The sequence below is a fragment of the Scyliorhinus torazame genome, chromosome 1 (assembly GCF_047496885.1).
Source record: "Scyliorhinus torazame isolate Kashiwa2021f chromosome 1, sScyTor2.1, whole genome shotgun sequence".
NCBI lineage: Eukaryota > Metazoa > Chordata > Chondrichthyes > Carcharhiniformes > Scyliorhinidae > Scyliorhinus > Scyliorhinus torazame.
In genome coordinates this window covers 276,750,961-276,775,654 of record NC_092707.1, presented here as the reverse complement: position 1 = coordinate 276,775,654, position 24,694 = coordinate 276,750,961, and the positions used below count along the sequence as shown (strand labels likewise).

General features: G+C 52.7%; 1 protein-coding gene across 1 annotated transcript in view; it reads right to left on the bottom strand.

Moving 5' to 3' along the window:
• The window catches only part of LOC140421638 (uncharacterized), a 165,854-nt gene that overhangs the window by 6,233 nt on the left and 134,927 nt on the right, over nucleotides 1-24,694 (bottom strand). The window contains exons 14-15 of the mRNA XM_072506436.1: nucleotides 19,859-19,988; nucleotides 7,182-7,363 (exon numbers count right to left, since the gene is read on the bottom strand). Of these exons, the coding sequence (XP_072362537.1) occupies nucleotides 7,182-7,363; nucleotides 19,859-19,988 (312 nt within the window). The remainder of the gene's footprint in view (nucleotides 1-7,181; nucleotides 7,364-19,858; nucleotides 19,989-24,694) is intronic.

Below are 24,694 nucleotides of genomic sequence, written 5' to 3'. Positions count from 1 at the left end.
GAAAAACAAGATGGCGGCGGGTGGAGACCAAGCAGCATGGGCGCAGTGGTCACAGGAGCAGCAGGGGTTTCTTAGACGCTGCTTTGAGGAGCTGAAGACCAAAATGCTGGCACCAATGAAGGCGGCGATTGAGAAGCTAGTGGAGACCCAGAAGGCCCAAGGGGCGGCGATTCGAGAGGTGCGGCAAAAAGCCTCAGAGAACGAGGACGAGATCTTGGGCCTGGCAGTGAAGGTGGAGGCGCTGCACAACAGGTGGGCGGAAAGATTTGAGGACCTGGAGAATAGGTCGAGGAGGAAGAATCTTCGGATTCTGGGTTTCCCTGAGGGAGTGGAGGGGCCCGATGTCGGGGCATATGTGAGCACGATGCTCAATTCGCTGATGGGCACGGGAGCCTTCCCGAGGCCTCTGGAGCTAGATGGGGCTCACCGGGTCCTAGCAAGGAGACCCAAGGCCAACGAGCCGCCAAGGGCTGTAATGGTGAGGTTTCACCGCTTTATGGACGAGAGAGTGTCCTGAGATGGGCCAAGAAAGAGCGGAGCAGTAGGTGGGAGAATACGGAGATCCGAATCTACCAGGACTGGAGTGCAGAGGTGGCTAGGAAAAGAGCTGGTTTTAATCGGGCCAACGCGGTGCTCCATCAAAAGGGGGTGAAGTTCGGTATGCTGCAGCCAGCGCGACTGTGGGTCACGTTCCAGGATCGACACCACTACTTCGAAACACCTGATGAGGCATGGAGCTTCATACGGATTGAAAAGTTGGACTCAGATTGAGGGTTTGGTGTGGGGGGATGTTTGTTGTGTTTGCTACGTTTGGGGAATGTTCTTTTTGTCAGGGTGCTGGGTGGGGATGGGTGAAGGGACTTGATGGGGAGACTGTGGGAGAGTGTGTGCGTCGGTGCTGGAGGGAAGAGGGGGTGTGGAGGCCCGGGAGGGGAATTGGGGTAAGGCCGCAAAAGGAGCTGCTCCAGAGGGGGCGGGGCCAGCTCAGGAAAGCGCGGGCTTTTTCCCGCGCTAGAGAAGGACGGGGGTGGGGGGCCGGGGGGGGGGGGGGGGGGGGGAATGGGTGGTGCTGGAGGGGTCGCACATTGACTGCCAGGGAGGGGGAGGGGGGATTCTCACACTGGAGGGGGTTGATGGAATGGCGGGAGAGGCCGGGGTCAGCAGGAGTCAGCTGACTTACGGGAGTGTTATGGGGGGAGCAAAAGGGCTAGATGTGGATCTAGCGGGGGGAGGGGGGGAATAGGGTTGCTGCTGCATTGGCCAAAGGGGAGCTGGAAGTAGGAGAGGTGGGTGGGGCGGGGGTCCGCCGTCTGGGGGACTGGAGGGTGCAGGAGGTGCGGGCACGTGACTGGCCTAGAAAAGGAGATGGCTAATCGGGGGTGGGGGGGGGTGCGAGCAGCCCCCCAATCTGGCTGATAACTTGGAATGTGAGGGGCCTGAACGGGCCGGTCAAGAGGGCCTGGGTGTTCACGCACTTAAAGGGACTGAAGGCAGACGTGGTTATGCTTCAGGAGACGCATTTGAAGGTGGCAGATCAGGCTAGGCTGAGAAAGGGATGGGTAGGACAGGTGTTCCATTCGGGACTGGATGCGAAGAACAGAGGGGTTGCAATACTAGTGGGGAAGCAGGTGTCATTTGAGGCAATGAATACTGTAGTGGATAGTGGAGGTCGATATGTGATGGTGAGCGGTAGGCTGCAGGGGGCGCGGGTGGTACTGGTAAATGTATATGCTCCGAATTGGGATGATGCCGGATTTATGAAGCGCATGCTGGGTCGGATTCCGGACCTGGAGGTAGGAAGCTTGATAATGGGGAGGGGGATTTCAACACGGTGCTGGACCCAGCATTGGATCGCTCTCGGTCCAGGACGGGTAAAAGGCCGGCTGCGGCCAAGGTGCTCAGGGGATTTATGGACCAGATGGGAGGAGTGGGCCCATGGAGGTTTGTCAGGCCCCAGGCCAGGGAATTTTCATTCTTTTCCCACGTCCATAGAGCCTACTCCCGGATAGATTTTTTTGTTCTGAGCAGGGCGCTAATCCCGAAAGTGGAGGGAACGGAGTACTCGGCCATAGCCATCTCAGACCACGCCCCGCACTGGGTGGAGCTGGAGTTGGGGGAGGAGAGGGACCAGTGCCCGTTGTGGCGCCTGGATGTGGGACTGTTGGCGGATGAGGAGGTGTGTGGGCGGGTGCGGGGGTGCATTGAAAGATATTTGGAGGCCAACGACAACGGGGAGGTGCAGGTGGGGGTAGTCTGGGAGGCGCTGAAGGCAGTGGTTAGGGGAGAGCTAATCTCCATTAGGGCCCATAGGGAGAAGAGAGAGGGGATGGAGAGGGAGAGGTTGGTGGGGGAGATTTTAAGCGTGGATAAGAGATATGCAGAGGCCCCCGAGGAGGGGCTACTCAGGGAGCGACGGAATCTCCAGACGGAGTTCGACCTGTTGACCACAGGGAAAGCCGAGGCACACTGGAGGAAAGCGCGGGGAGCGATGTATGAGTATGGGGAGAAGGCGAGTCGGATGCTGGCACACCAGCTTCGTAAGAGGGAGGCAGCGAGGGAGATAGGTGGAATTAAGGATAGAGGGGGGAATACGGTGCGGAGTGCGGTGAGAATAAATGAGGTATTTAGGGACTTTTATGGGGATTGGTACCGATCTGAGCCCCCAGCGGGGGAAGAGGGGATGCGACGATTCTTGGATCAGCTGAGGTTCCCGAGGGTGGAGGAGCAGGAGGTGGCTGGTTTAGGGGCGTCAATAGGGCTGGAGGAGCTGGTTAAAGGATTGGGGAGCATGCAGGCGGGGAAGGCCCCGGGGCCAGACGGGTTCCCGGTCGAGTTTTATAGGAAGTACGCGGATCTGCTAGGCCCGTTGCTAGTGAGGACTTTCAGTGAGGCTATGGAGGGGGGACCTTGCCCCCGACAATGTCCGGGGCGCTGATCTCTCTGATCCTGAAGCAGGACAAGGACCCACTGCAGTGTGGGTCGTATAAACTAATCTCGCTCCTTAATGTGGATGCTAAGTTGCTGGCAAAAGTGTTGCTTACGAGAATTGAGGACTGTGTCCCGGGGGTAATTCATGAGGACCAGACGGGGTTCGTAAAGGGCAGACAGCTAAATACTAACGTGCGGAGGCTCCTCAACGTGGTTATGATGCCCTCGGTGGAGGGAGAAGCGGAGGTAGTGGTAGCTATGGACGCGGAGAAGGCTTTCGACCGGGTGGAGTGGGAGTATCTTTGGGAAGTGTTGCGGAGGTTTGGGTTCGAGGAGGGGTTTATCGGCTGGGTCAGATTGTTATATAGAGCCCCGGTGGCAAGCGTGGCTGCGAATCGGCGGAGGTCGGAGTACTTTCGGCTGTACCGAGGGACGAGGCGGGGTGCCCCCTGTCCCCCTTGCTGTTTGCACTGGCAATTGAGCCCTTGGCCATGGCACTAAGGGAGTCCAGGAAATGGAGGGGACTGGTCCGTGGGGGAGAGGAACATCGCGTGTCGCTATCTGCGGACGACCTGTTGCTGTATGTGGCAGACCCAGTGGAGGGAATGGCGGAGGTCATGCGGATCCTAAGGGAGTTTGGGGACTTCTCGGGCTATAAATTGAATGTAGGGAAAAGTGAGCTCTTTGTGGTGCATCCAGGGGACCAGAGAAGGGGGATAGACGACCTGCCGCTGAAAAGGGCGGAAAGGAGCTTTCGGTACTTAGGGATCCAGGTGGCTGGGGCCCTGCACAAACTCAATTTGACGCGGTTGGTGGAGCAGATGGAGGAGGATTTTAAAAGATGGGATGTGCTGCCACTCTCGCTGGCGGGCAGGGTGCAGTCGGATAAAATGGTGGTCCTCCCGCGGTTTCTATTTGTGTTCCAGTGCCTTCCCATTATGATTCCCAAGGCCTTTTTCAAACGGGTAAGCAGGAGCATCATGGGTTTTGTGTGGGCAAATAAGATCCTGAGAGTAAAGAGGGTGTTTCTGGAGCGGGATAGGGACAGGGGGGGGCTGGCTCTGCCGAATTTGTGCGGATACTATTGGGCAGCCAATGTGGCGATGATCCGTAAGTGGGTAATGGAGGGAGAGGAGGCGGCGTGGAAGAGGTTGGAGATGGCGTCCTGTGTGGGCACGGGCCTGAGGGCGCTGGTGATGGCACCGCTGCCGCTCTTGCCGACAAGGTACACCACGAGTCCGGTGGTGGCGGCAACGCTGAAGATCTGGGGGCAGTGGAGGCGACACAGGGGCGAGGTGGGAGCCTCGGTTGGGTCACCGATTCGGGAGAATCATCGGTTCGTCCCGGGAAGGATGGATGGGGGATTTCAGAGCTGGCATCGGGCAGGGATTAGGAGAATAGGGGACCTGTTCATAGATGGGACGTTTGCGAACCTAGGGGCGCTGGAGGAGAAGTTTGGGTTACCCCCGGGGAATGCTTTTAGGTATATGCAAGTGAGGGCGTTTGTGAGACGGCAGGTGAGGGAATTTCCGCTGCTCCCGGCACAGGGGACCCAGGACAGGGTGATTTCGGGTGTATGGGTTGGAGAGGGCAGGGTCTCAGCGATCTACCAGGAGCTGAAAGAAGAGGAGGAGGCCGCGGTAGAGGAGCTAAAGGGCAAGTGGGAGGAGGAGCTTGGGGAGGAGATAGATGAGGGTCTGTGGGCTGATGCCCTGAGTAGGGTTAATTCTTCCTCCTCTTGCGCCAGGCTCAGCTTAATACAATTCAAGGTTGTTCACAGAGCGCATATGACAGGGGCGAGGATGAGTAGGTTCTTTGGGGTGGAGGACAGGTGTGGGAGGTGCTCGGGGAGTCCGGCAAATCACGTCCACATGTTCTGGTCGTGCCCGGCACTGGATGGGTTTTGGAGGGGTCTTGCGAGGACTATGTCCAAGGTGGTGAAAGCCCGGGTCAAGCCGAGTTGGGGGTTGGCATTATTTGGGGTAACGGACGAGCCGGGAGTGCAGGAGGCGAAAGAGGCCGGTATCCTGGCCTTTGCGTCCCTGGTAGCCCGGCGGAGGATCTTGTTATTATGGAAGGACGCGAAGCCCCCCCGTGTGGAAGCCTGGATAAATGACATGACAGAGTTCATCAAGCTGGAGCGGATAAAGTTTGCCTTACGAGGGTCTGTGCAGGGGTTCTTCAGGCGGTGGCAACCGTTCCTGGACTATCTTGCGGAGCGTTAGAAGGAGGTCAGCAGCAGCAGCAACCCTAGGGTGGGGGGTTCTGTTGGAGGGGGAATGGGGGGGGCTTCCCCTACGTCATATGGGGGGGGGCTATTGTACATGGGGAAACCCAATGTAAATGTTATGTACAATGTTAATTGTTGTGTTTGCGTTTCTTTTTGGGGGGGGGCGGTTTGTCAAAAATTTTGTTGGAAAACTTGAATAAACATTTTTTTTAAAAGAGAGTCTTGGGTTACAGGAAAATATAGACGGGATGGTCAAATGGGCAGAAAAGTGGCAGATGGAATTTAATCCTGAAAAGTGTGAGGTGTTACACTTTGGAAGGAGCAATTTGACAAGGACACATTCAATGAATAGCACCAAACTGGGAAATCCTGAGGAACAAAGAGACCTGGGCGTGTTTGCAAATAGATCTCTGAAGGCAGAAGGGCAGGTTAATATGTGGTGAAAAAGGCAAATTGTACACTTGCCTTTATCAATCGTAGCATAGATTACAAAAGCAAGGAAGTCATGTGGAGTTATGTAGAACATTGGTGAAGCCACAGCTGGAGTACTGTGTGCAGTTCTGGTGCCACATTATAGGAAGGATGTAATTGCACTGGAGGGGGTGCAGAGGTGTTTCATCAGAATGTTGCCTGGGATGGAACATTTAAGTTTGAAGAGAGGTTGGATAGGCCTGTTTTTTTTCCGCTGGAGCAGAGAAGACTGAGGGGCGACCTGATTGAGGTGTACAAGATCATGAGGGGCATGGAGAGGGTGGATAAGGAACAGCTGTTTCCCTTAGTTGAAAGGTCAGTTACGAGGGGACACAAGTTGAAGGTGAGGGGTGGCAGGTTCAGAGGGGATTGGAGGAAAAACCTTTTTACCCAGAGGGTGGTGACAGTCTGGAATGCACGGCCTGGGAGGGTGGTAGAGGCGGGTTGCCTCACATCCTTTAAAAAGTACCTGGATGAGCACTTGGCAGGTCTTAACATTCGAGACAATGGGCCAAGTGCTGGCAAATGGGATTAGGATTGGCAGATCAGGTGCCTTTCATACGGCAGTGCAGAATTGATAGGCCGAAGGGCCTTTTCTGCACTGTACTTTTCTGTGATTCTGTGACCACTTGGTCCCACTCTGAACTCAAATGTCTCTCCAAGTTCCTCAAAGTCTTGCCACCTTCCAGCTTTGCCCATCTTTGCTTCAACACCATGTTCCTGTCTCTCCTAATAGGTTTTGGACCCTGGTCACAACAGTGAAACAAGCCATAATCAATTGCAAAGGATGACTATAGTGCACCATCCTTCCTTGCCTTTCTCAGCCTCTCTGCCGCCTTTGAAATGGCTAACCATGCCACCCTCCTCCAATGCCCCTCCTCCTTTATTCCACTGAACGGGATTGCTCTGATTTGTTTCTACTCTGGTCAACACAATTGTAACTTTGACACTTCCACGAATGTCTTCTCTCGCTGCTATTGCCATTTTCTCTCGATGCCCCAAGGGTCCTCTCCACTTCCTTGTTTACAGTATATCCCTCAGACAACATAATCTGAAGAAGTGGGGTCAAGTTCCATATGTACTCTGACGACACCTCACCCTACACCTCTTGCCCCCCCCCCCCACCCCCGCACAACCCCATCACTGCCTCTGTGTTATCAGACGGCTTGTCCAAAATCCAGTCATGGATGACCCAAGGTTTTCTCCAGTTGAACACAATGAAGGTGAGGCGTTGCTGCCTCCCCCATGTGCCCCTCCCCTCCCCCCACTTTCACCATGTCTTTTCCCTCACCATCCATTCCCCTTTCCTCCACTGTGTCTGTTTGAACCGAAGTTTGCAACCTCCGTGTCCTATTTACCCCCGAACTAAGCTCCCGATCCCATATCCTCTCTGCTACAAAGGTCACTTACTTCTATCTTTTTGACAAGTCTCACCTCCATCACTGCCTCAACTGTTCGTGACTCTCATTGATGACTTTGTCACCTCCAGACTCAATTATTCTTGTGCTTTCCTGCATTTTGGTTTAAATGGCTTTGATATAATTCCAATTACCTGTCATTGGGTTGGAGATGTGAGTTCTCTGCTGTCACAATCTTCAGCCCATGACCTGCACGCCATCTCACCGTGAACCCATAGCCATCAACCCTTGGCACTTCCTGCACAGCCACCAGGATTGCAGTTGAATGCGGAGCAATGAGCTGTGCCAACGTCATTGACTGCCAATTGCTGTTTGCCTGTAAACACGCATAAAAATAAAGTGAGCTCCAGGTGTCGTCACAAGGAAAGGCACCCTGCACAATCAAAGAGAGATTGTAGATAAAATTCCAGGGTGCAATCTCAGACAGCCTTCAAAGTCTAACCAATCAAGAACTGGATATGCAAGCACCAATACTGTGGAGATATCAGTTTGAATTTCACCATGGTGACTGATTGGGGAATTTTAAATTCAATTAATTAATAAATCTGGAATAAAATGCTAATCTCATTAACAATGATAATGAAACTATTGGATTGTCATAAAAACCCATTTGGTTCTCTGGTGTCCTTCAGGGGATGAAGTCTGACATTCTTACCTGGTCTGGTCTACTAGTGACTGCAGGCCCACAGAATGTGGCTGACCTCTGAAATTGTGTAGCATACTACTCAATCGTATCAAACTGCTGCAGAAAAAAAAAAGCACCATGTGTGTAGCTGAACCACACAGGCTGCCGCAGTTCCAGAAGGTGGCTCATTGCTACCTTAATTCTCAAGGATGATTAGGAACGGACAGTTAAATGCTGGCCTTGCCCGTAATGCTCAAGTCCCCGAAAATTAATTTTAAAAAGATTTGCGGCGGGATTCTCCGTTCCTGAGACTAAGTGTTGACGCTGGCGCAGGATTCGTGGAGTTCCATGACAGCAAAACGGGCGCCGCAGCTGGACCAATTCAGCTACTGTTGAGGTGTTAGCAGCGGCGCCACGTTGGTCACTATCGATTTCAATGAGAAATGGTGCGGGATTTGCCCACTTCGCGATTGACACTCAGGACACTGACAAGCTGCAGCCACATATACACACTCCACTCCCCACATAAACCATCCCAGCCAACAAGAGATGGTAGTAAGATGCGTGGCACCACGCTTCACCAATGCCGAGCTGGAGACCCTTCAGGGCATGGTGGAGGAGAGACAGTTGACCCTGTCCCCCGACCCTTGAAGGAGGCTGCCAGACGCCATGCCTAGGCGCAGGTGCAGAGACGGTCAGCGTCGTGGGCAACACCTTCCGGACCGGCCAGCAGTGCCGGAATAAACTGTATGATCTCCTCAGGGCGGCCAGAGTGAGTAGGCAACACTGTGTCCCTGGCACTAACTCCCATCCCTCACACCCATAATCTCCCCCTCCCCAACAACCCGGAGGGTGGCTGAACCCTCACCCTGCACCACATGCCGGTACCCATACCGGCCGCCATGGGTGCCCTGACCACTGAGGCCATCAGCCACCCACCCTCTGGGCTGCATGCATTGGACTATCTAACACTGTGCGTTTTCCATTTGCCCGGCTCCCCTAGGAGAAGGCCGCTCATAATCGCCGGGAGCAGGAGAGAACTGGAGGGGGACCCTGGACCTGCGGCCCCTGACCATGGCAGAGCAGAGGGCCCTGGATGTGCTAGGCGGCTCGGAGGAAAGGGAGGTCCCCGGGGTGGAGTTTGGCAGTGGGCGAGGAAGTGAGACCTGTGGTGATATGCATCACTGTAAATACACAAGGGGTTAATGTAAATACACTGGGACTAAATAAACGCTAGAGGGAGCACCAGAGACATCATGACACACACACATTCAACCAATAGGTCAGTAAGATAGGACACGACCAATGGGCAGTCAAGACACCCAGAGGTGACACTACCATAAGGGGGCTACTCATCTAAAAGGACGGGGCACACATGCTCTTTCTCTTTCCATAGGCGACACTCAGAGAGACAGGGATAGATCAGGAAAGCATCACACCCACCGCAAAGATTAGAGCAGACGGTTAGGTAGATTGAGTTACTATAGTTAGATTAGCAGTAGAGTCGAACTCAAGTAGGAGAATTGTTAACTGTTCAATAAATGTGTTAAACCTATCTCCAAGTCTGAACCTTCCTTTGTCAGAGTGCACATCGAGGAAGCAGCTTATGCTACGTGAAGAAGCATAACACAAGACCCTGCTGAGTTGCGGTTCCCTGTGACATGTGTGTCAACAATCCCCCCCCCCCCCCCAACACCATCCTCACCCCACACCACCATCACACGCACCCCCACCCTACACCACCCGCACCTCCTTGCATTCCCACACCACCCTCACACGCACCCCCACCCTACACCACCCGCACCTCCTTGCATCCCCACATCACCCTCATCTGCACCCTCACCCCCACTCCCCCTCCCTACCCCCCACCCCCCACCACCACCCCACTCCCCCCAAACCCGTTGTCTTAATCATGTTTCTTTACTTGTGTCTTGCAGGACCTGTTAGAGATGGGGAGGGTCCATCTGGTGTTCCCCAGCCAGCACCACAGCTGGAGCACCACCGTGAACCGAGCATTGACGAAGAGAGCAGCTCGGACGGCAACCCAAGATGCAGGACACCCCAGAGCTTGAGTCTGGGGATGACACGGTTTTCCTGTCACAGCTGTCTTCAACACCCTCCATCCTCCCAGAGACACTCACCTCGGTTGGGCATTTTAGTGAAGAGGCTCTTGGGACACTATCTAGTGCGCACCACACATCTGATCCGGTACAGCAGGTGGACGTAGGAGGTCCCGAGGGGGCGGACAGTTGGAGGGTGGGCCGATCCAAGAAACTAGCTGCCGTCCAGATGGGTTTCGGGCTTCTGGAACGGACAGTCCCATCTATAGTGGAGATACAGCCGCAGAGCCAGGGACTATATGAGGGGTTGTCGGCGAGCATCCAGCACCTGCAGGTGCAGTTGGAGGAGGGGTTGCCGACCGTGCCTGCCACACAGGCCAACACCGCCAAGTGGCGTCCGCGGTAGATGTATTGGGGGGTGACGGTTGTGGTTACAGAGCAGCATGTCCAAGGTCTGGAGCATTGTGTGCAGGCGCTGGCCGAGGCCCAGGATAGGGCTGCCGCCTCACAGCATCCATGTACCAGAGCCATCTGGAAATTGCAGCAGCGCTCCTGAGCGTGGCCCAGTCACAGCAGGCCATGGCGGGGAAAGTCGGAGGCATTGCCCAGGTGCTGGCCGACGTGGCACAGACTCAGAGGGAGGTGGCCCAGTCCCAGAGGGAGATGGTGCAGTCACTGGCTGATGTGACACAAATCCAGAAGGTGGTGGCACAGTCAATGGGCGATGTGGTGCAGTCCCAGGCAGAGTCGACCAACTCCGCCCATTGACTGTGCAACCACCTTTTGGGTTTGTATCACATTAGCCAGTGCTCCATGGCCACGAGCGTGCAGACCCTGGTCAAGACCAGAGCAGGCCTCCAAGACTGGCAGCGCCAGATGAGGGGAGGCCTCAGGGGGTAGCTCCGCTGGTACCCCCGTCCCATGGAGTATCCCAAGGGCCAATGGGCACCCCGAGTGTGGAGTAGGTGATGGGGCGTGTGTCGGTGACTCCCACAGGACAGGTGCCGGTACACCGCAGCACCTCGGACTCCCCATCCCATGTCCCTGGCATATCTGGTGGGCAGCGAGCTGAACAGGGCGGCACCACCACCTGGGACACCCGAGCAGCAGCTTGGCCCATCCAGACCCAGTCTCCCCAGAAGACGGCCACCAACGGGGACCCAGATCGCAGGGCGGGAATCACAGCAGGCCGCCTCCACTGTACCGTGTGGGGACCCACCAAGACGTAGCGTTAGATCCCATAAGGCCAGAACGTTAGACACTAGTTAAGCTGGCACGGATGCAGGGCACAGTTTAGATATAGGGGCTAGGGCACAAATCTGTATGTATGTTGTCACATTAAACACCTGTTCACACTATTACAACCTGCCTCAGCGCTCTGTCAGATAGGTATGGGGGGTGGGCTGGTCTGGGGGGAATGGCAGGCATTGTGGGTGGCCTGGGCGCCCCACCCTCATCAACCACCCCCCCTCCCTCCCACCAACTGTCCCACCCATGTCACCCCCAGGGATTCGATGGGACCATGTGATGGAATGGCCATCTCGCATGCTGGGATCAACCAGGTGGACGGTGGAAAGTGCTACTCTGGGCAGGAGTCAGACATTGTCAAATGATGCAAAGCACCAGAGCTCATCGCAGGGCGGATTGTCATCTTCCTCCACCCCATGGACCAGACTTTGTGTTACTGCCAACCCAAGGCCCCCACCCCGCACTGAGGCAGGTAGGAATCATGGAGGAGGTTGCAAAGGTGGGGGAAGGGGGGGATATGAGGGTGGGATGCGGTGTCCGTGCCCCTGCCCAGTGTGTCCGCACCATCCCCGTCCCCCGCCACCCCCGTCGTTGAACCTGGAGGCGATCAGAGCGTCTCGTGCGCGTTGGCCAGGTGCACATGTCGTGCGGCCTCCCGAGCCTGCCTGGGCCCCATGTCCTGCCCATCCGCCCCTTCCCCCGCATCCTCCTCATCGGAGGAGGCCAGGCGTTCATCCTCCCCCTCCAGGACATCTGCTGCGCGATGTTGTGGAGAACGCAACAGGCCGCCATGATGCGGGCAACCCTCTCAGCATCATACCGGAGGGCCCCGCCAGAGCGGTCCAGGCACCTGAATTGCATCTTCAGGAGGCTGTATGACGGTTTGATCTTGCTCCTGGTCGCTGCATGGGCATCGTTTTAGCGGGTCTCCGCGTCGGTCTGTGGCATCAGCCACGTCTGCAGTGGATATCCCCTGTCGCAAAAGAGCCAACCCCCCAGCCGGTGAGGGGGATGGGGCATCTCGAACATGCCAGGAATTGTCAAGCGTGCCGGGATGAAGGCGGCATGCACACTGCGGTCACCGAGGCGGAGGTCGGCATCGGGCAAGCAAGTGAGAACCCTCTAGTTGTGGTTCCCCATGGCACTTTTGTCACCATCACCCCCACACCCACCACACCCACAACCCCCCAAACTGCCCCTCCATTTCCTCTACAACTCCCAACCCCCCCACTTCCCTCTCCAACATCAACTGCCACCAATCGTGCGTCTTGTCTTGCAGGATCTCCTGGTGATGAGTCCAAGGATGACACTGACTTTCCATCACATCTGTCTGCAACACCCTCCACCATCCCAGAGACACTCACCTCGGTTGGCCTCATTAGTGAAGAGGCTCCTGGGGCACTATCTGGTGTGCACCACACACATGCTGAGGTATATCAGGTGGAGGTTGAAGCCCCCGAGGGGACGGATGGTCATAGGGCAACCTGACCCCAGGGACGAGCTGCCGTCCAGACGGGTTTCGCGCTTATGGAAAGGGCAGTCCCATCCATAGTGGAGAGCCAGGGACTCCACGAGGGGGTGTCGGCAACCACCCAGCGCCTGCAGGTGCAGTTGGAGGAGTCGAACCATCTGCAGAAGCAGGAGGTAGTGCCGACCATGCGTGGCACCCAGACCCCTGGTCATGGCATGCGCGTCGATGTAGTGGGTCTCCGCATCGGTCTGCGGCCTCTGGATAGGCGTCATCAGCCACAACCGCAGTGGATATCCCCTGTCGCCCAGGAGCCAATCCCTCAGCTGGGGGTGCGCCTCAAAGGTCTGGAACCGCCAAGTGTGCCAGGATGAAGGTGTGGTGCACACTGCCCAGGTATTGTGTGCAGACGTCCCTGATGTGCAGCTGATGGTCACACACCAGTTCCACACTCATCCAGTGGAATCACTTTTGGTTTGTGAAGTCCGGCCTGTCATGGGCCGGTGCTCGTAGGGGCACATGCGTTCCGTTGTTCATCCCCTGGACCCGGGACATGTCGGCGACAGCGACCGCTGCTCGGGCATCCTGGTGGGCTCAGTCCACATTGCATTTGATATATTGTGCTGGCTGGGCATATAGGGCCTCCGTGATGACGTAGATGCACCTGTGCACCGAGGTTTGTGAGATTCCGGAGAGGTTGCTACTTGGTCCGTGTGGCGTAAAGGTTCAGGGCGACCGTCACCTTGAGGGCCACCAGGAGCAGGTGTCCTCCCCCATACCTCCGCAGTGTCAGGTGTGCCATGATCTGACAGATTTCTCGCACTGTCCCCTTGCTCAGCTGGAGTCTTCGGTGGCATGCCTTGTCCGTCATGTCCTCGAATGACCGGCGCTGCCGGTACACACTGAGCCTCATGCGGAGCCTGCTTCCCACTTCCTCCTCCTCAGCATGTTGAGCGGCCGCCTCTCCATCCTCACCAGTTGCCTCCTGTTCTCTGGGGCAGGCTCCACTGCTGCAGGGACCTCCTCGAGCAGCTCCAGCTCGTGCAGCCTCAATGCATCACCCAGGACTGTGGTGACTAGGGTAAAGGTCACCATTCCTGGTTGGATTCTGAAGTCTATTGCCTGTAGGGGGTGAAAGGCATTATGCGTACCACCATGCCCAACCAGGTCCACTGGGCTACAGTAGCCCTGGTCTGCACTGTAGACCCTGTCTCAGCATGTCCCCCTGTCCCCCTCCGCCCCCATCCTCACCCCCTGGATGTTTCCCCTGGCACTCTGCCCTTCGCAACCCTGGCCCCGTCCCTTCTGCCAGGGGTACTGGTGGCTGACACTTCTCTTGTCAGCAGTAAGCTCTGTGGCCCCTTCCAGTGCCTTCTTGCAGGTGCAAAGTGGACGTTGCCCTTGGGTGGGTCGCATGATGCCCCGCCAGCGGGTGGCTGCCAGTTGGGCAGGGGGAGAGTTGGTGGGGCGGAGATTGTGGGATGCAGTGGTGGGTTAGGGGCACCCATACAGCCGGTGTCACTCTGCACAACCATGGGCCAAGGAGGGTGGTCAGGGGTGCACCGTCCGCGGAAATGGCGGGCTGTGCCTGGACACCCCGGTCCTGTGGGTAGTCACCCTGACCCAACGCCCCATCCCCTGGTCATCCCCTCTGCTCCCCCCCCCCAGGCCTGGCAGGTGTCTTGTCAGTCTACCCCCAACCTGGCATAGCCCTGCCACCGGCTGGGCGGGCAGCCCACGGTCGTGCCTCTGTAAGTCCTACCTCCTCTCTCATGGCATTTGGGTGCCTGCCACGATTTTGGGGTCACGACCGATTCTCCGCCCAATCACGTTTCACGATTCTGGAGTTGGCCGCCTCGGTTTCTCTCAAGAAGACATTTGCATTGACAAAATTGATAGTCCCAAAATATAAGACTAATAAAGTTTATTAATGTTTCAGGGACACTGGAACATGTGCAGAAAATGGTTTTGATTTGTTTAAAAATCACAATGCAATGGTGTTAATCTTGTTGAAACATATTTTCATGTACCTGCATTATGAAGAAATAATTAATGGCTCTACTGTACCTCTTCTCACTGCCAAGCCAAACAAGTTTTGGGAAATATTTTTGCAGCCCTTCAGTTAATAATCTTCTATCATTTCAATCTTTTCTGTTATTTGTACTCTGAACATGATCATTTCATGACATTTATTCTCAATGTATCATTACAATCAAAAATGACTCCATATGAAGATTAACCTACTAATTGTGAATGTATTGAATTTAATTATTTTGGTATTTACGAACACATTTCATTGAATGCATTAATCCCTTGCTAATCTCTATCGAGAGTAACTATAATATCAAGGGAAATTTCACATTGTCAAAATTAGCAGGCAATACAATCCAGTTAGATTTCTCCAACAGGAACTAAAAAGCAAGAGAATGATTGAGTGGGAAGCAAATGAAACGCAATTATATTCTCCTTGGATACCATAATGGTTTATTAGCCATTTCGACGCGATTGTAAGAGCCTATTCCGAAGCATAATATAGTAAAACACAGGAGGCCATTTGGCTCATCAACTATGCAATTCATAAAGTAATCCCAGTTAGTGCCACTCACCCAATCCTTCCCAATATCCCTATAAATCGAACTGTGATTGAAACTTGGTAAGTGCTTTAAACAATATCTCTGGATGTGGTAAAAGGACTTGTGGAAGCAACACGTTGCGGAGTTGAGGTGAAAATCTAGCAGTGGGTCTTGATGTGAGGAAATGTCAATTCTTGCGTTGACTAGTGTCACCCTGCAATGAGCTCGGTTCACCCCTAGACTTTTTACAGTTAAAATCCTTTATCATTAACACTCGAGTCAAAGACAGCATTGACTTGTATATTTACCCTTGCAGCTAAATGTAAATTATGGTTACCCAGCAACAATATCCTGCTTAAAATTCTATCGGGAAACATCCAATTAGATTTAGCTACAATTAATCAGCGCTGTTGAAGACAGAATGTAATTGGCACCCCTGCCACCAGCTCAATGACCAACCCAGCACCATAATTGACACCACTGTATATATTCTACAAGATGTTCTGCACTTGCTCACCTTTGAGCACAGCCCTTCCCTGTGACCTCCACAATCGACAAGTGCACAAACAGAAACTGTGGACACATCATCATAGAATCCCTACAGTGCATAAGGAGGCCATATGGCCCACCGAGTCTGCACCAGCCCTCTGAAAGAGCACCTTACGTCGGCCCACGCCCCCACTTTATCCCCATAATCCTACCTAACCGGTACATCTTTGGACTGGGAGCAAATTGGAGCACCCAGAGGAAATCCATGCAGACAGGGGCGAATGTGCAAACTCCACACAGACACCCAAGGCTGGAATTGAACCCAGGTCTCTGGCGCTGTGAGGCAGCAGTGCTAACCACTGTGCCACCATACCGTCTCTGCAAGTTCTCTCCAAGCTGCCCACCATGGACCTATGTCGGCCTCTGCCTCACTGGAAAAATATCCTGGAACGCCCTCCCTGTCTGGGAACACCGTCACCACAAGGACTGCAATGCTTCTAACGGAAGGGTCAGAGCACCTTCTCAGGGCAACTAGGGATGTTCGTTGCCCATATCTGGAAAACAATATTGTCCACTTGGATATGAAATGGACATCTGCACAGTCAACAATGCAGTGTGGTGGATAGAGATTGGTTAACAATTGTTTTAAGGGAAGATATCTTCTGTTACCCCAAATGACACAGCTTGTGGGGGAGACTAGAACTGGCGGATACAGTTTAGGAAAAAAATTAATCCTTTTTAAGACAGATGAGGAGAATCTTTTTCGCCTGAGAGGGTCATCAGTCTGTGCAGTTCTCTTCCTCAAAGATCAGTGGAGGCTGCAGCGTTGTGTTTACTCAAGATAGAGTTAGACAGATGTTGGATAGCCAAAGAGGGAAGTGTTATGGAGGGGGAAAAACAGGAAAGTGAAGTTGAGACCACAATCAAATGAGCCATGATCTTATTGAATGGCCTTTACCTGCTCCTAAGTCCTGTGTTTCTCTAATTTCACAAGGTAAAAAAACAATAAAATTGGCCATTCTGTAAGATGGTCCTGAGAGAGAGAGCTTGTCACCTGAGGCTGGTCGAGATCACCCCTGGTGTAGATGAGAGTTTCCTCTCCTGAGATCAGCAACAAGTGATTGGAGAATCCTTGGACATGTGACTTTTCCCCAAAACTCTCCCACACCTAGCGAAATGCCAAGGCGGCAGCAGGAATTATTGAGATATTCTGTAACAGACATTCCACGATTACACATCACTGACATTCAGGCTGATTATCTGGGACAGGTGGAAGAAAGAGTCATTGAACTATTCAAATAACTCCATTGAGTGAAATGGATAAGTTGGACCACATTATCCAGGGGATATTAGTCATTTGTACAAACAAATGTGGATGTACCAACTGAAGCTCATTGAAATGAATGTCTCGTGTTACAAGTAATTCAATATTCAATATAATTCAATATTCATAATACGAAAGAAAGCTTGTTTTTGCAGGTTATATTTTTATCCTATTTTAAACTTTCTTTTAGAACATAAGAATAAAGAGCAGGAATAGGCAATTTAGCCCGTCGAGCCTGCTCTGCCATTCAAATACGATTGTGGCAGATCTCAAATCCTCTTTTAACATCAATTACTTACAATTATATAGTCTTATGTGATGAATGCTGAATGACTGCAGCTCCAACAACACTCAATTTAAGGTCAGTGCCATCCTGGACAAAGGAGCCTCTTCATTGGCATCCCATCCACCATCTTAGACATCCTCCCCCCGCCCCTCCCCTCCACCACCGATGCATAGTGGCAGCAGTGTGTAAGCTCATGTTTCTCTATTTCTTCCTTATAACCTAGATGCCGTAGCAGTAAAGATTAATCTCATCTTTGTCCTGTGTACAGAGGTCAATAACTAGGATTGGTCGCAGTACTGATGTATTACCGCAAGTTTGAACATGATTTCTCCCAACTTGCATTCTGCTTTAGTGACCCTCTTATGGACTGATCTGATTAATATTACACCCCTGTATGCCGGTGGCTATGTATTTACATTGTGTACCTTGTGTTGCCCTATTATGTATTTTCTTTTTCTTTTCTTTTCATGTACTTAATGATCTGTTTGAGTTGCTCGCAGAAAAATACTTTTCACTGTACCTCGGTACACGTGACAATAAACAATCCAATCCAATATGACATCCTTTTGATCTTGTTGAGTGTTGCTCTGCATTGGTCGGGCATATTTACTCTCAAGCCTACAAATATTTCTAAATAACTTTAAACCATTTCGACATCAATCATGGAGTGTATCGGTCACCCATTTTCCATTCAACACACAGTACATTTTGTGTATTAAGTGTTCTGCCTACTTAATCCCTCAAGGATCTCATGGTTTTGATTGTCCTCAAAGCAAGTCGAGGATTTTTAGTGCCTCGGCCCTCATCCAGGTGGGCCCACTTGGGCCCTTATCCAACAGGTCTGCTCCTTTTTGCTAAATACATTTGCAGTAGTTCATCTGCTGCTGAAACCACCATCCATGCCTTTGTTATTTGCAGACTTGACTATTCCAATGCAGGCCTGGCCAACCTCCCTTACACCCTCAAAAAACCTGAGCTCATCCAAACCTCTGCTGTCCATGTCCTAACTCACACCTGGGCCCGTTCATCCGCCACTCCAGTGCTCGCTGACCTACATTGGCTTCCAGTTCAGCGATGACTTGATTTTCAAATTCTCATTCTTGAGTTCAAATGCCGCTAAGGCCTCTCCCCTCCCTATCTCTGTAATCCTGCCCACCCCTACACCCTTACGTTATTTGGGCTGCTCTGATTCTGGCCTCTGGTATGTCCTTGATTTTCAATAATTGTCCTGTTGGGATTTGACTAACACAACTAGATACCATTGCACCCTTAATATATGTAGCATATCAGATTATATAGAATCTTCTTATATTGGATAAGACTTTAACGAGATGACATGAGGAACCTCCAGTCTATCTTCAGTCCTAAAATATTGAGATAGGATGCAGTAATTTTTAATATTGAAAGACACCGGGCGGGATTCTCAGTTTCTGTGATTAACCGTTGATGCCAATGCAGAATCCGTGGACTTTTTTGACAGTAAAACCGGCGCCGCACCTGAACCGATTCCGCTACCGTTGATGGGCTAGCACCGGTGCCGCATGGAACACAATTGATTCCAATGAAAAACGGTGTGGGATTCACTGGGTCCATGATCGACACTCGGGAGGCTGACAAGCTGCAGCCGCATATACACATTACACTCCCTACACACACTCATCCCAACCAACAAGGTGGCACTGGTGCTGGGGCACGCCCATACAGCTGATGGGTTGGCTGGGGTGAGAGGGCACCTGGGGGAAAACCTATACGACCCATGGCACAGTTCAAATTGGGCTGTTAGCGGTGTGTGCAGCTGCATGGCTGCCTTGCCAGCAGCAGCAATGGTGTTCGCTGCACGGCCACAGCCCATCTCCTGTCCACCCCAGCCACTACACCCCCTGACCCTGGTTGAAGCTCGCCGGCCAGCGGCACAACTGTCAGCAAACTATGGCGATGTTCTACACCTTCCTCTCCCTCAGCAGCCGCCACACCGGTTTCACGATTTTAAAAAGCACAAGTGAATCACGCTGTCGGGAACTCGGCCCATCGGAGGCGAAGAATCATGAAGGGCCCGGAGAATACTGAGTTGGGTCTGCTAATGATATGCAAACGGTGTCTACAAAGAACAAAGAAAAGTACAGCACAGGAACAGGCCCTTCGGCCCTCCAAGCCCGTACCGACCATGCTACCCGTCTAAACTAAAATCTTCCTGGGTCCGTATCCCTCTATTCCCATCCTATTCATGTATTTGTCAAGATGCCCCTTAAATGTCACTATCGTCCCTGCTTCCACCACCTCCTCCGGTAGCGAGTTCCAGGCACCCACTACCCTCTGCGTAAAAAACTTGCCTCGTACATCTCCTCTAAACCTTGCCCCTCGCACCTTAAACCTATGCCCCCTGGTAATTGACCCCTCTACCCTGGGGAAAAGCCTCTGACTATCCACTCTGTCTATGCCCCTCATAATTTTGTAGACCTCTATCAGGTCAACCTCCGTCGTTCCAGTGAGAACAAACCGAGTTTATTCAACCACTCCTCATGTCTACTGTCCATGCAAATGCATTGATGCTGCTGTCGAGGTGCTGGAGCATTGCAATTTGGCGTCAAATTGGCTCCTGCCGCGATTTCGGCGTCGGAACAGATTCTCCGCCCAATCGCCTTTCCTGATTTCGCGTCAGCTAACAGAGAATCCCTCCCACCATTTTTTCCACATCATTGTCATAGCAATAGCGTTTCTATAAACAATTCTGGATATACCTTATTTCTCTGGGGCTCTTGAAGATTCCTCCATTGTGCTTCTTGCTGTTTTTGATAAAAGGTGAGGATTCTTTCCTTCAAGGTCTGATAGTCCAGCTTCATTTGTTTAAGGACACCTTTATCAATGCAACTATATCACAGATAAAAGAACAAATTGTATATGTAATTACCACTCACTGAATAAACTTACTCAACCATGCTCAAAATTGAGGAAAGCTACAGTTTTTCAATGTTTAGTTCGTCCTCCTGAACTTCCTCTCTTCAAACACAGTGTTAATTCACTCCTATTAAATCAAACTTGCATTCAAACAAACCTCATAGGATGTTTGTGTTTGAATTGAATATCCTGGTCTCATTCTCGAACACCTGTTGCAAGCAGGGAAAGGTCATCTGGTTTATCAAGCCTGTCCTTCAACTCATGGCCTGACTAACATGGATAAACATCCCTTCCAATCCCACCCAACCTTTTACCCACCCCGCAACCATGTGATCTCCTAGGAATGGCAAAAAGAAAATCCAGAATTAAACGCCCAGGTTTAAGAAAGGAAAATTTACTCTGAAAAATTCCTCCCTGACCCCCTTAAGATGATTGAAACCAGCTCAGGAGCCAAATTGACCAAGTGCTATCTATAAAGACACATAGCTGTTTATGTTTGTTCTCAGATGGTCACTTTACAGCTGGGCCACTTTCTGTGTGTGTACAGAGTTTTGATATGTTAGAAAACAAGAATTTAATGCCATGGCACATGATACATCATAGTCAACATGCATCATATTTGTCACAGAGACATACATTGTAGTAATAATAATCTGTTCTCCCTGTGTCTGCATGGGTGTCCCCCGGGTGCTCCGGGTTCCTCCCACAAGTCCCAAAAGACATGCTTTTAGGTAATTTGGATATTCTGAATTCTCCCTTGGCATACCCGAACAGGCCCCGGAATGTGACGACGAGGGGATTTCACAGTAACTTCATTCCAGTGGGGGGGTTTTGGTTTAAAAAATTTTTTTTTTAAATTTAAAACAAATTTGTAACATTTGCAGAGAGAAAAAAGGCCCTATACAAAGAGCCTTAACATAGTGAAAACGAACGTGGGAAAGAATAAACATGTTAATAAGGCACTTCCCCTGTCAGCTCTGTTTGCCCATGCCACACATGTTCAACTAAACTAACCTGGCTCTACACCCCCCCCCCCCCCCCCCCCCCCTCGGGTGTTGCTGCTGTCGGTTTCCTGCGCTGTTCCGTGAGAGTCTGCAAGTGACTTTCTCCCCCGGGGGATCCCCGGTCACCCCCCCGTGCCCACTTAGGTCTCCTCTACTCTACTTCTCAGCTGCCCCCCTCCCCGACCTCCCCTGCCCCCCGAGGCCTGACCTGCCAGGTCAGCCCAGCGCTTGGCCCTAGCCCGCCCCATCTCCTACTCTCCCTGGTGCCCCCTGACCTACGCTAGCTATGCTGACCCCTGCCCTTGGTGCCTGGCTGTCTCCCGCCCGAGCGCTCGGGCCCTCCCCCACACACCAAGGACCCATTAACCTGATTGTATCTCCCCGTGCCCTTTCAAGTCCCTTAACCAGCCCCTAGCCCATCCCCCTATCAGAGGCCCCGATCTCCCGCCAAAAGGTACCAAGTGCCGGGCCCCCTTTGCAGGGCCCCTCTCTCCCCTCGTTGCAATCTCCCACAAACACCCCACACGGTGCGCCCTCCAGCCCCCGCTCCCTGTCCCGGCTGAAAACAATCTTGGATAAAACATTACAGTACAGGATAATTTAACAAACCACCGCCACACAATAGCTCTGAGAGCCCAGAATCCTTTCGTTCAAGTCCAGCTTCTTCTTTTAATAAAAGTCCACTCCTAGTCAGAGCAAGTTAGGTTAACGGACCGCCGCCACTGTAGAGCACTGAAAAAACTAAGTGCCCGTTAGTTCAAGTCCAGCTTCTTATCTTTAACGGAAGTCCAAACTTGTTCTGGTGTCTCAAAGTAGTAGTGGAGTTCCTCAAACGTAACCCAAAGCTTTGCAGGATACAACATTCCAAACCTCACCTTTTTGTAGAGGGCTGCCTTTACCTTGATTAATCCTGCACGCCTCTTGGCCAGCTCCGTTCCCAAGTCCTGGTAAATGCGCACCTCGCAATTCTCCCATCTGCTGGTCCTCTCCGCCTTGGCCCATCGCAGCACACGTTCCCTGTCAGCAAGCCGGTGAAAGCGGACCACCAAGGCCCTCGGTCGGTCGCCCATCCTGGGCTTCCTTGCGGGGGCTCTATGCGCCCCATCCAACTCCAGGGGTTGAGGGAAGGCCCCCCGGTCCCATCAGCGCCTCGAGCACACCCGTCTCGTATGCACCCACATCCGATCCCTCGCAGCCCTCGGGGAGACCAACGATCTTCAAATTCTGCCTCCTGGCTCTGTTCCCCAGCTCTTCAAGCTGCTCCTGCATCCTCCTCTGGTGGGCGTTCAGCTCCTCCACCTCGTGCTCCAGCTCCGTTACCTTGTCCGCCTGGCTGGAGAGCTTCACCTTGACCTCCCTGAGCGCCTTCTCTTGGACCGCCTGTGTCTCGACCATTCATTCCACTACCGCTCTCATTGGGTCCAACGTGTCCCCCTTCAGTTCGGCGAAGCAATTCCTGAAGAACTCCATCTGTTGCTCCTTTGGCCAGTGAGCCTCCACTCCCTGGTCCCTGTCATCCGCCATGCTTCACCATCCGGCCTGGGGTCCCCGCTGCTGCCGCTTTGATCCTTGCCGCTCCACTCGACCACTTCTGGTCCAGCTGTCCATCCCCCGGGGGGAAAGCCTCTTCCCTATCGTCCCCTCCACCGATTCAGGTCACCAGGTCCTGAAAACGTCAGTTGGAAAAGGTCCGTTTGCCCATTGCGGGCGGGAGCGATCCGACCTGCGACCTGCTTCCTCGAGGGCGCCACCGGAAGTCCACTTCATTCCAGTGTTAATGTAAGTCTACTTGTGACAATAAAGATTATTGTTATTATTATTATTTTGTTGGTGCAGACTCAATAGGGCGAAGGGTCTCTTCTGTGCTGTATGACTTGAGGTTCCTTTGTGAAGCCTGTCCCTCGCTTGTCATGGGAGTGTCCCTTTAAGAAATGCTTTTGTCTTATCACATGGCTTCAGTGATGTCATTGTGTGGGTGGAGCTGGGCTGTGGATTTGAGTTTTACTTTCGCTTTGAGTTCGACCTGGCTTTGTATTGCACAGGTTGGAAAGAAGTGTCTCTCTATCTTCAGTTTAAAAGCTGTTTCTAGATTACTTGATAACTTAAAAGTGATTCCTGTTTTCTGGAAGGTATTTAAACCTGCTGTTTTGGAAAGGAAACAGGTGTATCCATATCAAGTCTTAAAGATAGTAAAAGTTCCGTGTGTTGGGTCACAACTTTGAAAAGGGGTTTCTGGTTTATGGGATCTTGTTATTAAATTGGAACAGTTAAAGGGGGAAAGTTATTAAGGGTGATACATAGATTACTGTAGCTGTATGTAGTTGATAAAAATGCTTACTGTATGTGTCAACTAAATTCGTAGAATAAAGCTTGTTTTTGATTAAAAGTGCTGAAGGTCTCTGTTGAATAACACCTGAAAGGTGGGCCCTTGTGCTCATCGTAACCAAAATTAATAAACAGTTGTAGGTCAGGTGAACTCCATGATATACTTTGGAGTTTTCTAAACCCTGGCCCATAACACGCTCTTCTCATATAAGCAGTTGAGTTGCTGGTGGGGAAACAGGCTTTTCACTAAAACAAAGTCCTATTTATATTAATAAACATTTAATAATCTTTATTGTCACAAGTAGGCTTACATGAACACTGCAATGAAGTTACTGTGAAAAGCCCTTAGTCACCACATTCCGGCGCCTGTTCGGGTACATGGAGGGAGAATTCAGAATGTCCAAATTACCTAACAGCATGGGCGTGATTCTCCACTCCCACTTGGGAGAATCGCCTGGGCCGGCAAAATTTCCCGCGACGCTGGTCCGACGCCCTCCCGCGATTCTCCCAAGCGGCGGGAACGGCACAGTCGAGTTTCGCGGGCCGCAGGCCGGAGAATCGCCCGAGACACCCAAAACGGCGATTCTCCGGCACCCCTGCTATTCTCAGGCCCGGATGGGCCGAAGTCCCGACGGCGTGACCCCTGTTCACGCCGTCGCCGTTCACACCTGCTATTTAAAGTCGTCAGCCAGCAGGGAGGAGGTGAGATACTGTAGCGCAGCGCCCGGAGACCGGGTCGGCTTCCCTGAGAAGGCTGCGGCCAAATGGGGGGGTGCGGGAGAGTGTGTAGGTGGGAGAGGGGGGGGCGGGAGAGTGTGCAGGAGGGGTGGGGGGGGGTGAGGGAGAGTGTGCAGGTGGGAGGGGGGGCGGGAGAGTGTGCAGGTGGGGTGGGGGGGGGTAAGGGAGAGTGTGCAGGTGGGAGGGGGGTGCGGGAGAGTGTGCAGGTGGGGGGGGGGGTAAGGGAGAGTGTGCAGGTGGGAGGGGGGTGAGGGAGAGTGTGCAGGTGGAAGGGGGGTGCGGGAGAGTGTGCAGGTGGGAGGGGGGTGCGGGAGAGTGTGCAGGTGGGAGGGGGGTGAGGGAGCGTGTGGATGGTATCGTCCATCCGCGGATGCCACATGTCAGCCGCCCTGATATGGCAGGATGGTGACGAGGACAGGGCCGCAGGGTGCGTGTGGCTGATGGGCACAGGCGACTGGCACACTGGTGAGCAGTACGGTGTGACAGTGACCAGGTGTTAGGCTGGCTGCGTATTTGCAGCGCGACCAGGCCACTGGGGCACTCAGGTATCCCATGCAGCCCAGCTGACAAGATGTGGAAGAACCTTGGTGTAACATGTTGTTTCTCTGCCCC